Genomic DNA, 13,116 nt, shown 5'->3' with positions numbered 1-13,116 from the left:
CGGCGAGCGGGCAGGCTGCTCTGACATCTTCTCTGTCACCCGGGTGGAGGCGCGGGGGCCCCAGGCACTGGGAGGGAAGCTGAGCCACCTGCTGCCGACTGAACGAGCCCCCCAGATCCGTACGTGGGAGCCTGACCCCCAGTGTGATGCTGTCTGGACTTGCAGCCTTTTGGCAGGTCATGAGATCATGAAGTCATGAGGTGCAGCCCCCAAGACAGGATCAGTGCCTGGTAAAGAGGCCCCAGGGGCCTCCTCACCCCTTCTGTGATGTGGGAACACAGGGGGAGGGCGCTCCTCTCTGGACACCAAGTCATGGGCGTCCAGCCTCCAGAGCTGTGGGAAGTCGTGTCCACTGTCTACACCCCGCGTGCAGTGTTGTTACAGCAGCCGGGACAGACGGACAGAGAGACCACCTCTACTTTCACACAACACGATCGTGTACGGAAAACCACAGAGCGAGCAAAGAGGAGCAGAGTGGCAGCCGGCGGCACACGGGCCAGCACCCCCGACAACGACCAGCCGCGACAGCAGATGACAACCACGGCCTGAGGGTCACGCGGCATGTTCTCAGTGGCAGCCCGGCTTGGGGGCCAGCTTGGGACCGCGTGCTGCCATGAACCAGCCCTGAACCACCCTTGTGGGTGCCAAGGAAGGGACCCGAGGGCTCAGCCTGTGTCCCTGGGGTGACACGGCCACAGGCACCGGCCTCTCAGAGTAGCAGACGCAGAGCCTGGCTCCCCAGACGGCAGGGGTGTGGGTGTGGGGCCCTGGGGGGCAGCAATCTGCAGGGAGGGCCTTAGACATCGGGGCTCCAGGGGCAAGCTGGAGGGGCCCCTGGTGAGGACATGTGCTCACACGCAACAACAGCGGAAGCGCAGAGGGCCGCCTGCCTTGACGGCCGGCCAGATCCCCCCGCGTCCAGCGCCGTTGGCTGGAGGAGAGGCTGCACTCCCTGCGGACCTAAAACACCCTGCCAAGCAGATGGGGCGGTGAGCCCAGCCCCTCCCAGGGGCGCCCCGGGATCAGATGGACCACCAGGACCCCATTAAAATCAGGGCTTACGGGGCCACAGCCCCTCCCCCCCCCCCCCCCGCTGTGCCGTCCCGGCTGAGTGCAGGGCTGCGGCACCGGCGGAGGCCACCAGCGATCCCCTCGCCGTCGGGTAACAGCTGCTGTGGTTAAGGGACAGCCCTGAGCCCCAGATTTGTGTTACACAGTCACGCACTGCTCGGTTCTTCGCTCCCCAGGCCAGTCTCCTGGGCAGCGTCCCACCCGCTACCGTCAGATGCAGACTCCAGCGGCCGTGTCCTCGACCTCCGGCAGCTGCGGCTTCCTTCCCGTCCCTGCGCGGGGACCTGCAGCTCCGGTCCTCTGCTCCCACTGCGCGCGTGTCCATTCTCATGCTCTAAGTCACCACGTGGTGTTCAGGGCGGGTCGGAAGGTCTCCTGCTGCTTCACGACCGCTTTCCGTGCAGGCGGACGCCCTGGGGCTGCGCGCTCAGTCCTCACAGGCCGGACCCACGTCGCGTTCTTCCAGAAACCCAGCACGGATTTCTCCCGCTGCGGTTCCCTGGGCTGCCTTCCCTTCTAGCTCAGCCTCGCACGAGCTGGATGGGGGCCCCTGTGTCGGGAGCCAGGCCCGTGGCCATGAGAAGTCGGCTCGTCCCGGCGCCCAGGGCCACAGCGCCGGCTGGCACGACAGAGCGCCTGCCGTGTGGTGTGCATCTGGGGAACGTTGGCGAGCAGACGGACGGACCCCAGCCCGCCGCGCTGACGCTCCGTGCAGCCCCCAGCACCACCCGGGCCGTCTCCTTCCCACTGAGCCCTGCAGAGAGCGAGGCCCTGCTGGCGCTCCAGGCACCGTGCTTCTGGCTGCTTCGCATCCCGTCGGGCACGAGCACGCACCGTCCTCAGCATTTACAGGGACACGGAGCCAGGGGCAGCCAGCCTGCGGGACCCCACCTTGGGGACAGCTGCCGCCTGTGAAAGCCGGTCTGCTGCCCCAGGGCCATGGCACTGGTCCCTCGCAGCCCCTCAGGCATGCATGCGCCCTCCTGAGACCCACTCCGAGTCGAGTCCCCAGAGGTGAGGTGACGGCCAGCACCGCGGCTGCACTCCAGGCACCAACACAGGACAAGGGCCACCCACAGCACCGGGGCCTCCTCTCCGTCCCTGGAATCCAAGCCAATCCAATCTCCCATCTGGCACCTGCCTTTCAGGGCGACGCCCCGAGCCCAGCCAGCGGCTTTCTCTTCATTCACACACTCTCACAGGTGGTTTATTAGCAAGTGTATTTCAAGCAAAGTGAAAAACCACTCGGGAACAAAAACGGTAAAGTTTCACTGAAGGAGTTTAATTTTCTATTTTCATAGATACCATTTATTAAATTAGAAGGCTGATAAGCAAAAATATATTTTACAATTAAAGATAGATCTGGACTCTGGACCCCAACAGAAGACCCAGCAACGGCTCTGAGGATCGTCCCGCCAGCGCGCACAGAGCTGCCGCCGGAAGGGTCTGTTCGCTGAAGGAGGCGCGGGAAGAACCCGGACATGGACGCTCCGGCCTCACTGCCCGACCGCGTTGGGGGCTCTGCAACCAGAGGAAATGCCACCAGCCAGCTCACGGGCCCGAGGCCCCGGCACCAGCCACCCTGGCTCACGGGAGTCCACGGTGGCCACGCTGCAGCCGTGTGAGAAGCACGTCCCCTGGCCGCTTCAGACGCACTGTGACCTCCCGCGGGAGGAGCAGGCCGCCACAGGCACAAGCCCACAAGCAGGACAGCGGGGACCGGAGGGGGAAAGGGCGGCCAGCACGGGGAGCGACGGCCTTCTGGGACGCCACAAACATGGTGTTCGCGAGAAAGGGGAGCAGAAGCGATAGGTTCAGGGCCCCTCCTGCCAGCTGAGGCCCCGTGAGCGAACCTGGTGCCCGTCCCTGTGGGAAGCGCGTCCCTAACACGCACACACATCCCCACAGCACTTAGGAGGCCCTGGGGCCCCGGGGTCCTGGATGTGTGTCCGTGAAGGTCACCCCTAGATGAGCGCTCAGGCCTGCCCACCACTTCCACCCGATCGGAGAGGAGTCTGCGCGCGGTCACGGGCCCAAACCGTGTGACATGGGAACGCATGCCCCGCGAGGGCCAGCGAGAGGCCCGGACCCACCTGAGCCGAGGCACGTCTTCACGGAGAACCCTTGCCTGGCATGGCCACCTGCCAGCCGGACACGCTTCTTCAGGCTTCTGTGCGCAGACCCCGGCCCACCACGCCCCCGCCAGTTGGCGCCAGCGTCCTCCAGCTGACAGGAGACCCCGCGTGCAGGGAAGGCTGGACGGAGCCCGGGCCTCACGCTGACCCTCCACGGCGCCCACAGCAGCAGGACTCCCCGCCTGCAGGCAGGGGTGCGGCAGTGCCCGACCGCAGATTTTCATAAGGTGCCCCCCAACCTGTCCCATCCTGGGGCCACAGCAGGAGCCTTGGCCGCCACGCGGCCCACAGCGCGGCACACGCTCCCCTGCCTCTGGGGAAGACTTAACATTCGCTGGTTTGCTGTTTTCGTCCAAACTGAACTCAAGACTGGTACACGACGTCCACTTAAATCAACGTCAGTTCTAAGCAACGGTTCCTAACGCCCTTTAATAAACAAATACAAAGTACGGCACCTCCTACTTTTCACCCTCGGTTTCACGTTCTGTTCCAAGAGCTGGTCAGAGAAAGGAGAGGCAGCCCCTCAGAAAAACACCCCACAAAGTTGGCATGAAACACAGCAGGAAAAGGCATAACGGGGTCCCTGGGGTGGCCCTGCTCCAGATCCCACGGGTGGGGACAGGCAGGTAGACGGGCATCGGTGCTGAATCTGCCGCCAGCTGGCGACACGGAGGTCAGCCTGCCCGGGACACTGGTGAACGGCCCTGGACCACAGACAAGGAGCAACAAGGGACGGACGTGAACTTGAAGCTTGAGTTATAAAAGTAATCCCAATCAGCTGTTAATGTTCTACGCACCTGAAATACAAGTCTACCTGACTAAGTAGAACAGCGCATGCCGCGGTCCCACCAGGAGGCCGGGACGCTCTCTGAAGCACTGGTGGAGGCAGGCTGCTCATGCCGAGTGCCCTCGAGACAGCGCGTGGAGCAGAAGCACACGGCACTTGAAGACACTCGTCCCCAAGCGGCAAGGGGGCGAGTGTGTGGACACAGGACACGGCCCACGTGCCTGCTCTTCTCCCGACAGAGCCAGGAGCAGAGCTGCCCACAGCCGCACTTGAGCAGTGGTGGCACTCGGTGGCCGGGGACCAAGGACCCACATGCATCCCAAACGAGGGTGAGGACTGGGGCTACAGAGGGCCGAGAAAAGGCTACACGGGGCTCCTTCACAGGAACGGGGGTGGGGTGGGGCCAGCAAGTGGAGAGGGGCCGAGGCAGGTGGCAGCCGGCGCCCTAGGACTCTTCGCCCATCTGGAGCAGGGAGTTGATGGCTGCGTCCCTGTCCCCTCTCTGGGCTTCCAGCACGGAGCGGATCACCTCCCGGTCCATGTTGGGGAACATGTCCTGGATGGCTTTCAGATCCTCCTCGCTGCAGCGGGGTTGGGCGCTCACGGCCGCTGGAGGCAGGGCCACGGGCACCACGCCGGGGCTGCACACGGCGGGCATACCTGCAAGCGAGACGTGGTTGAGGAACACACGATGGTACCGAAGAGCAGATGGAGCGCCCCGGCCCGTGGCCCTCCTCCCCGGGAGGTGCACGCCACGCTCTCTGCCCAGAGCCGGGATGCACCGCTCGAGCTGTGGTCCTTAAACTCCCGCTTCCACCACAGGGGCCCACGCTCAGGGCCGCGGGCCACAGTTCCCTTTGTCAGAGGACAGCCCAGCACATGGGACGCACAGCCCAGCTGCACCGTGTCAGCGCGCAACCGCGGTCGGGCCGCGCACCGGGTGGATCCCTCTGCTGCCAGTGAGGTAGGCTGCGCATGCCGAGTGCCCTCGGGACAGCGCGTGGAGCAGAAGCACATGGCGGGAGCACGTGAAACCCGAGAGCCAGGCCCGCACCCCTGAGCGTTTCTTACCACACGCCAAGCCGGGACACAATGAGGACCCAGCCCTCAAATCCACTGTCTGCAAGACGATGGAAACACTGAGCAGAAGAACAAGGGGAGGCTTCCCCAGACCGGGCACCTTTCACCGTCTCTTGGGAAATGGTGTCCTTCACACTCTGGGCCCCTGACCACCGTGCCTCCCAGGCACTACTCTCTGCCGGCCGGGGGTGGGGGGCACCTGTAGTCAGCCCCTCCCGTGGGGGCCCCCAGCTCAAGGGTTCCATCTGCCCTCTAGAAGCAGGGTCCACAGACACAGGCATGTGCACACCACACATCACTCACGTGGACACACACGCACACCCATATCGAAGGCCACACGTGCGCATGCCACACATCACATGCACGCACACCCCGACGAGGTCAGGGAAGTCCATTCTTCACCCCAGAGAAGACCGCGGTGCAAGCTTCATGCAAGCACAGGCAGTGGGTGCGAGTCCTTATTTGCAGGAAATGCACCAGGAGCCAGTGGGCGCCTCTGCCTCCAGACGTCCAGGTAAAAAGGACTTCCTCTCCTTGGGAACTTCCTGCAACTCTAGGTTCCAAAACTTACAAACGTGCATCAGAAGAGAAGTTCAAAGTCTCTGGGCCTTTCCCAAAATAAGCATCTTAGGGAAACCTTTAGCACAAAGTTCTCATTTACAAAAAGAACTAAGAAACCAGAAAAAGGCCAGTGACACGTCTGGTCTCCTGACAGAGCAGACTCCCAGTTAACGGAGTGCTGCTGGCTGTGTGGGTCCCTGTGTGTCCCCCAGAAACATATTTGAGGCCCCCGCCTGAGCATTTATGAACAAGACCTTATTTGCACGCTGGGCCATCTGGAGCAGGGTCCTGAGAAAAGAGGCCCCTGAGACATAGGCACAGACCCCAGGAGGGGCCTCGTGACCCTAGTGGCAGAGACTGCAGCGAGGCGGCCACAACCCAGGGCTGCCTGAGCCCCAGAAGCTAGAGGGGACCGAAGGGTCCTGCCCTAGCCCCTCTGCCTCTGGCTCCAGGGAGCACGGCCTGCCCGTGCCTCGATTTTGTGCTCTGGCCTCCGGAAGATTCCTGCTGCCTTAGGCCACCGCTGTCTGTGGGACTTCGTTGCAGCCGCCCCAGGGCTCTCATACCTTTGGTGAACCCCGCAAGGCGCCTGCTCGGCCTCAAATCTCTAACACATGGCACCTGAACCATCAGCTCACACAGACCCTTCAACCACCGCAGGGAAGGCGCCACTGAGATCCCAGGACAGAGGTCCTCAGGCTGACCTCAACACAAAGCAGAGGCCCACGGTGGCGCTCTGACCCAGCTCCCTGTACTGCGCCAGCTGGGGTAGGGGCCGCAGGGACCCGGGGCTGCCCCCCTCCCTTCTCTCAGGGATGGATCACCGACTCGCCCTGCCTGCCGTGGCCTCGTCCCTTCTGCCTACTTTTATGGCTGTTTATGGCAGGGGCTGGTGAAGTCCAGTCACTGTCACAGTCAGGAATGAAGTGAGCAAAGCTAACATTAAAGTTTGAAAACTCAAAGACATAAAACCTGCAATCTGACTAGATTTTGCTGCACAGCCACAAGCTGCTAGTTTGTACGGGGGAGTGCACACGGCAGAGCGGGAGCGCCAGGGCACACGGCTCACTCTGCCCCACAGGGTACTCTTTCACTTGGATGACTTGTATATTAACGGGTTTAGAAATAATGTTTCTATGCCTCCATCAACTTCAACTTGCCAGCAACCAAGAAAAAAAAGTTCTATATTCCACAGATGCATAAAATATTCAAACGTAAGACCAGACCCTTGTGTTTGGAAGGGTCCCCACAAGTCATGTGCAGACCAGGCTTAGTCTCCCTGCTGCACTACGAGCCCATGAGGAGAGCCCCGGGCAGGAGGCGCGGCACACACCTGTGATGGGCACGTAGCCGACGCCTTGCTGGTACACGGTGGGCATCAGGACCACAGGCTGAGGCGGCATCATCACGGCAGCTGGCAGCGACTGGAACACACCGAGGACGATCGCGGGGTCACAGAGGAACACAGCACAGCTGAAACCTCCCCACGTGGCCCCGCCCACACGGGTGTCCCTACACTGCCCCGGTGGAAGGCGGGACCAGGCGCTCGGCTACAGGGGTAGTTACAGAGCCACAGCCGACCGAGACGCGATCGGAAGGGAACGCGGATGCGGGAAGCAAGCCGGCACCCGAAACAATTCCTGACTGCCTCTAGACCTTAAACACTCAGCTGTCGCAGTCACGGCTCTGTGTTTACGTGAAAACTCTGTTAAAGTCGCATAAGGAGACATTTCTGAGCAAAATCACACAGGTGCTGGGGTTTGCGTTCAGACAGCCCGGGGACGGGAAGCGAGGACGAAACTCCACTGGCCAAAGGCCATCCTCAGGGCCCGTCCCAGAGGCAGAGTTAAAATAACAGGGACATCACCACCCCCTTGGGGACACAAAAAAGTGGCAAGGGCCTAGGATCCCAGGCCCCACCCCCCTGCCCAAGAGCAGCAGGCTGCTGAGGACGGAGCCGCGCAAGCCAGGGGACCTGAGGGCCAGCGGCTCCTCCCTCAAACCTGGCGTGGCCCTGAGACCCCTCGCTACCACGTGGCAGGTCTGCCTGGCCACAGGCTACCACACAACTCTGCTCCTCCCGCCAAAACTCCAGACGCCTGCTGGCCGTGGTCCCAGTCCGTCAGGGACAAACAGCTCCGCTGAGCCCAAGCCCCACTCAGCCTGCCGCACGGCCTGTGCCCGCACCGTGTAGGACATGACCAGGTTGATCATGCCCTCCTTGTCGTCACCCTGCCGGCCGCTCAGGCTGTACCACTCGTCCTCCACCTTGCCCTGCTTCAGGGACTCGGGGATGGTGACGTGCGTCCAGGCGATGCGGTCGTCCATGGAGAAGGCTCGCTGGGGGGTCACAGGAGGAGCTCGTTCAGCCGCTGCCCAGAGGCCCCACCCCCGCTCTGAAATCCCGCCCCTGGGCCCGCCTCCTCCAAAGAGTGCCCCCCCCCCCCCCCCCCCCCCCCCCCCCCGAGGATCTGGGCCCTGGCGCTGTGCATCCCTCAGAGCCTTTGTTTGGGGACCTGTCTGGGACTGGGGGAGGGGAGACGCAGCAACACCGTCTCGAGAGCGCCCGGTGTCCCTGTCCCTGGTGATACGGTTTCTGAATATAAGTGCACGGGACGTGTACTGTCCTCTGCCGCTGGGGACACGGGGACACCTGTCACAAAGCACGGACGTGCCGCATCGGGGCACACCTGCAGCTCCGGGAAGCCGAGTGCGACCCGCGCTGCTGGGCCCGTGACAGGCGAGAGGGCCGCTCACCTCGTCGAAGATCTCCAGGTAGAAGGAGTCCACTCCGGGCGGCACCGTGCACTGGATGACTTTATTCCAGCGAGGGTTCTTGGCACCGTTGTGGGCGGTGGGCGTCTCGTACACCGCGTAGCCCAGGCGCAGGCGGCAGTACGGGTCCATGCGGGTCATGCCGTAATTCTTCGCCAACTTGGCCTGAAACACAACCAATGTTACTAAACAAGCAGCTGCCATCAGAGTGAGAGCTGCACATCCGCCTCAGCTTTCCAGCCCCTCCACCTCATTTCCAGCATTTTCCAGGAAGCAGGACATGGCCGCAAGCGTGTCCGTGGCTCTAGGTACGGCAGGTCACTGGTCAAGTGACGGGAGCCCCGGGCCTCACAGGGCAGCTCCTTCTCCGACGTCCCCTCTGAAGAGGCTGCGGAGGAGGGTGACAGGCAGGCTGTCCCGAGCCAGAGCCACCCTGGAGCCACAGCCCGGCTCCACTGCCTGTTCTCAGTCCACGGCCTCGGGTGGAGGAGCCCAGCCTTCACCCAGACAGGCCGCGTTCGCAGGGAGGAAAAAGCGTGGGCACGGATGAAGGCGGGAGGCTCTGGTGGCCCAGGCGGCCAGTCGGCACACGCTTGCTTCCAAGTGGGTCCTACTGGACTGTAACACCTCCTCACAGAACCCCACGAGGGCACATGAGGGAACAGCCCTCGTGGGCGTGGGGTGAAGACCAGGGGAGGAAGGGCAACCACACAGGTAGTGGGAAGCCACGGGCCACGCCTTGAGTCCCAGTGGGCGAAGTGGGCCTGCTTCGGGCCCCTGGAGCCCAAGCCACGAGGGTCTGGAGGACCACGCAGAGAGCGCGTGGCTCATCTGTACCTGAGGTGACCTGATCGGCCCGAGCGCGTGGCCAGGTGTCCGGGATGCGTGGTCACCGTAAAACCCACAGAATTCATGAGGCCCGACTGTGACTCTGTCCACTGTATTTGTGCATCTCCTCAAAATAGCGTGCAGTGACCTCCCTTTCTTCACGGCCTTACGGAAAGTCGTGCTGCCCCAAACCATTTTAGATCCTGACAGCACATTTGGCTTTCCTTGGGATCCGTTCAGCAGCTGGGGCCTGCCCTCATGCCCCCACCTTCCCGGCAGCCGTGCGGCCAACCACACGCAGGGATGGTGCCCAGCACGGAGCATGCGCCCATTACCGATTATTCCCGCTATTCCTGGTAGAAGCTGGGTAACTGTCGCTATTTTTCACACGTTATCACTTTTCACCAGCTATGTTTCAAGAACACACATCAGAAAACCATGCATCCGCACAGAAAATGTGGTGCAGCGGCCGCAGGCCGTCCCTCCCCACACAGGCCACCCACCTGCACCACGGTGATGCTGAGGCGGCCCACGGCGCCCAGCGCCCCTCCATACTGCAGCTGCTGGGCTGCCTGCGCGTCCAGCTGCAGCTGCTGCTGCGCGGCCGTGGGCGTGATGCGGAGGAAGTCCTGCGGGAGCTCGCCGACGTACACCTTTGGGGAAAGCACGCTGTTAGTGGGGTGGGAGCACGGCCTCTTCATCTACACGGTCAGGGGCCCCGGGGGGTGGGGGAGTCTGCAGCCCAAGCGCCCTGAACCACCACTCTGCCCCCACCCATGGCGGCTGCTCCCAGGCCAGGCGCCCTTTCTCTTGGGGGAAACGAGTCGCAAACCAGCCTCCCAGAGGGCTCACCACCTGCTCTGGCCACTAACAGTGGACTCTGGTGCTCACAGTGGCTCCCTGTACAGGCTCATGCCGTGCCCAGGTGTCACTGCCTCCACCTGCGAGCCCGAGATCTGCTTCCCCTGCTGCCATCAGCTGCAAGGTGCTCATTCAAACCAAGGAGCAAGAGGAAATCGGAAGCTTGGATTTCCAGATGTATGGAAACCCCTCCATGCAGATGAATTTAAGAACCTTCGATTCAAACAGTTCAAGCTCAAAACTGGCCCAGAAGACAAAAAGAAGAGACGAACAAGAGGCCCCAGACACCTCACCCCTCTGCCTCTTGCTGAACCCTCTGTCCAAGGGTCAGAGGGCCCCTGAGAAGGGCCTAGCTCCCAGACAGGGCGGGGACGTGCCAGGAGGGGGACTGCACAGAGACCAGAAGGTTCCAAGAAGCCAGTCTTCCATGAAGGAGCAGCGGATGAAGTGGGAATCAGTCGCGACATATGGTGGTTCTGGCCCGGGACAAGGCTCCCCCTGCAGACTGGAGCAGAGGGGGTGGCTGTGTCCCTGGGCCAGCCGAACAAGGCCCCACTGGGTGTTCACCACCCCGAGCAGCCTCACTCCACGCTCTCCCTGGGTTCAGGGTCTGGACTGCCCGGATAAACAGCTAGGGCAGCCCCGGGGGCCACGAGCTACGGCACAGGGCCAGCGCCGCCAGGGTTCCCCCTCAGTCACCCCACAGGGACACCACACCGGACTCTGGCCCAGAGCCTTCAAGGAGTGTTATTTTCAGGAAATGCCAAAAGGAAACCCCCCATGTGTCTGTGAGTTGGGGCAGACTGCACTTACAGACAGTGGCCACTAGGGGCCACTTCAGACATCCACGTGCCCAATACCCTGAGGCTTTTATGCCTGGAGTTCTGGACTTCCCGATGGACTGGGCATGTGGCAGAATTCCAGAAAGCTCCACACCCACTGAGCTCACAAGCACCACTGGGAAGGCATTTCTCCCCAAGCACCTGGCGCAGTTTCATTTCAAACGTCCCTAGAAGGGTCTAGGTTCCTGTCTGTGTCCCCATCTCAGGCCTGGAGACCACGCAATCCAGGCCTCGAAACCAATGGAAACCAACTCGGGACCCCGGGCCCAGGGGCCCTCCCGGCCACTCCCACCTCAGCAGCTGGTGCCCCAGCAGCATTCCTCTGCAAAGCATAAGCGACTTCTCCTGGCTGCACCCCACACCCAGCCCTCCCGGGCTGGGACACGTGGGTGTGACCTCTGTGCTTGGGGGGGGCAGCGCGTGTCACCCATTCTCGTCCTCTGCATCGGGACCGGGCAGCCTGGTGGGGCCCCAAGTACTCGCTACGGACTGAAAGGAAGGCAGCAGCGCCCAGGAGGCCCAGCGTCGCCAGGTGAGGAGCACACTGCCTCGCAGGGGCCTCAGGGGCCATCCCTCCCCAGGTATGTTCCCCAGCTCACAGGAGAGCCCAGGGCTCCCCTGACAAAGAAGGACGCTCCCCCTCCCAGAGGGCTGAGATGCTGCGCTGGCTTCACGGCTCTAAGATTGACGCCAATCGCCAGTGGCTGTGGGCAGGCAGGAGCCGCACCCCAGCCCGAACTCTACCCATGACACGGGGCCGGATGTGGCCCTGCTGACCGTCCCTGGGCCTCGCAGCCTCCGCTCGATGGGGCTCTGGCAGCTCCACCTGCTTCCGGGTCTGGCACATGACTCGTGCTAACCACGTGGACCACATTCTCGTTCACTCTGAGAGTAACTGCTCACCCCCCTCCCCACATCCCGCAGCTCTGAGGACCCAGCAGGGTGGGCTGTGCCCTTGGGGGGCACACAGGCAAGGCGCACACATGCGTACACAGCGACGGTGGTGACAGTGTGCTGCTCAGGCACGGGGGTCGTATGTCTGTCTCCCGTCGTCCCCTCATCAGAAAAGAACGTCTAGAACTCATCTGGGTTTAAGGAGGACACGCTGCTTTAATGGGGGGGAGGGGATAAAATTGTACCGAAGACCAAAGATATAGTATTCTTTTTCAACAAGGTTTTAACCATAAAAAGAATGAATGTGAGATGAGGATTTTTACAACATAAATTAACAGTGCAAACAAAACACGGGAAGGGAGGGAGGCAGAGTCAACAAGCGCCGACAGGCTGGGGGACACCAGGTTCTGGAGAAGCTGGGAGGACACTGGAGAAGCCCTGTGGTCTCCTCCCACCTGAGGGACGCGCTACAGAATCCCTGAGCAGCAGGCCTCAGGCTGTCACGGTCCCCAGAACAAGCAAAGTCTGAGATGGCCCCAGAGCACAGGCCACGAAGGACCCACGGCAGCTGAGTGGCCACGTGGGGCCCTGGCCAGAACCCGAGCCCAGGAGGTACAGGGAGGAAAACGTGGGGCAATCAAATCAGCCCTGGAGCGGCAGCCACATACCCAAGCCAGGTCTCTGGCTGTGACCAGTGGACCACGGTTACACGAGGTACGAGCTCACTAAAGCTCTCCATACTATCTGCGCCTGACCCATAACTCTAAAATTTCAGGTTTACTAGAAAAAATTCCAATTTAACTAAATGAAGAAAGAGGAAGCACACAGTGCTTCACTTCGTACAAAATAAAAATCTTACAAAATCTCGGTTATGCAACCAGCACCCGCCACCAGAGCCGCCAGACAGGCCCGCCCGCTGCTGCGGCCCCAGAGTCTGTCAGAGCAGGCAGGTTCCACCACCTTAACAGGTTCCTGCTCATGACAAACTGGTGACGCGTCATGTGTCCCATGCATGTCCCGGCGCCGACAGGAACCTTACTGCCCCAGTGACCGTCTGCAAAGGCCACGCTAACAGCTGTATTACTGATGTGTATTAACTTTTTGGGCTCACTTTTGCCACGTTACGATGGAGAAGCGTCGCATAAAGACACATGCCCTCTCCCGACTCAAAGACGAGAGAGGGGCGCCTGGGTGGCTTAGTCGGTTAAGCGTCCGACTTTCGCTTAGGTCATGATTTCGCGGTTCGTGGGTTCGAGCCCCGCGTCGGGCTCTGTGCTGACAG

General features: G+C 61.9%; 1 protein-coding gene across 3 annotated transcripts in view; it reads right to left on the bottom strand.

The window, feature by feature from the left end:
- Positions 1-2,332: 2,332 nt before the first annotated feature.
- Positions 2,333-13,116, bottom strand: part of LOC120225940 (toll interacting protein) — a 17,494-nt gene continuing 6,710 nt past the window's right edge. The window contains exons 1-6 of one of the 3 annotated variants that reach the window (XR_005526907.1): positions 9,741-9,890; positions 8,392-8,574; positions 7,822-7,974; positions 6,968-7,058; positions 3,165-4,653; positions 2,333-2,832 (exon numbers count right to left, since the gene is read on the bottom strand). Coding sequence is in view for 2 of the 3 variants with exons in the window: in XM_039224106.1 (XP_039080037.1) it covers positions 4,439-4,653; positions 6,968-7,058; positions 7,822-7,974; positions 8,392-8,574; positions 9,741-9,890 (792 nt within the window). In the remaining variant the exon portion in view is untranslated. Of the gene's footprint in view, positions 4,654-6,967; positions 7,059-7,821; positions 7,975-8,391; positions 8,575-9,740; positions 9,891-13,116 lie in introns of those variants that run through there. The other 2 variants (XM_039224106.1, XM_039224107.1) reach the window with 2 other exon arrangements.

The sequence above is a fragment of the Hyaena hyaena genome, unplaced genomic scaffold, assembly GCF_003009895.1.
Source record: "Hyaena hyaena isolate Hyena2069 unplaced genomic scaffold, ASM300989v1 scaffold_1528, whole genome shotgun sequence".
NCBI classification, from domain to species: Eukaryota; Metazoa; Chordata; class Mammalia; order Carnivora; family Hyaenidae; genus Hyaena; species Hyaena hyaena.
This window is presented reverse-complemented; position numbering and strand designations above follow the sequence as displayed.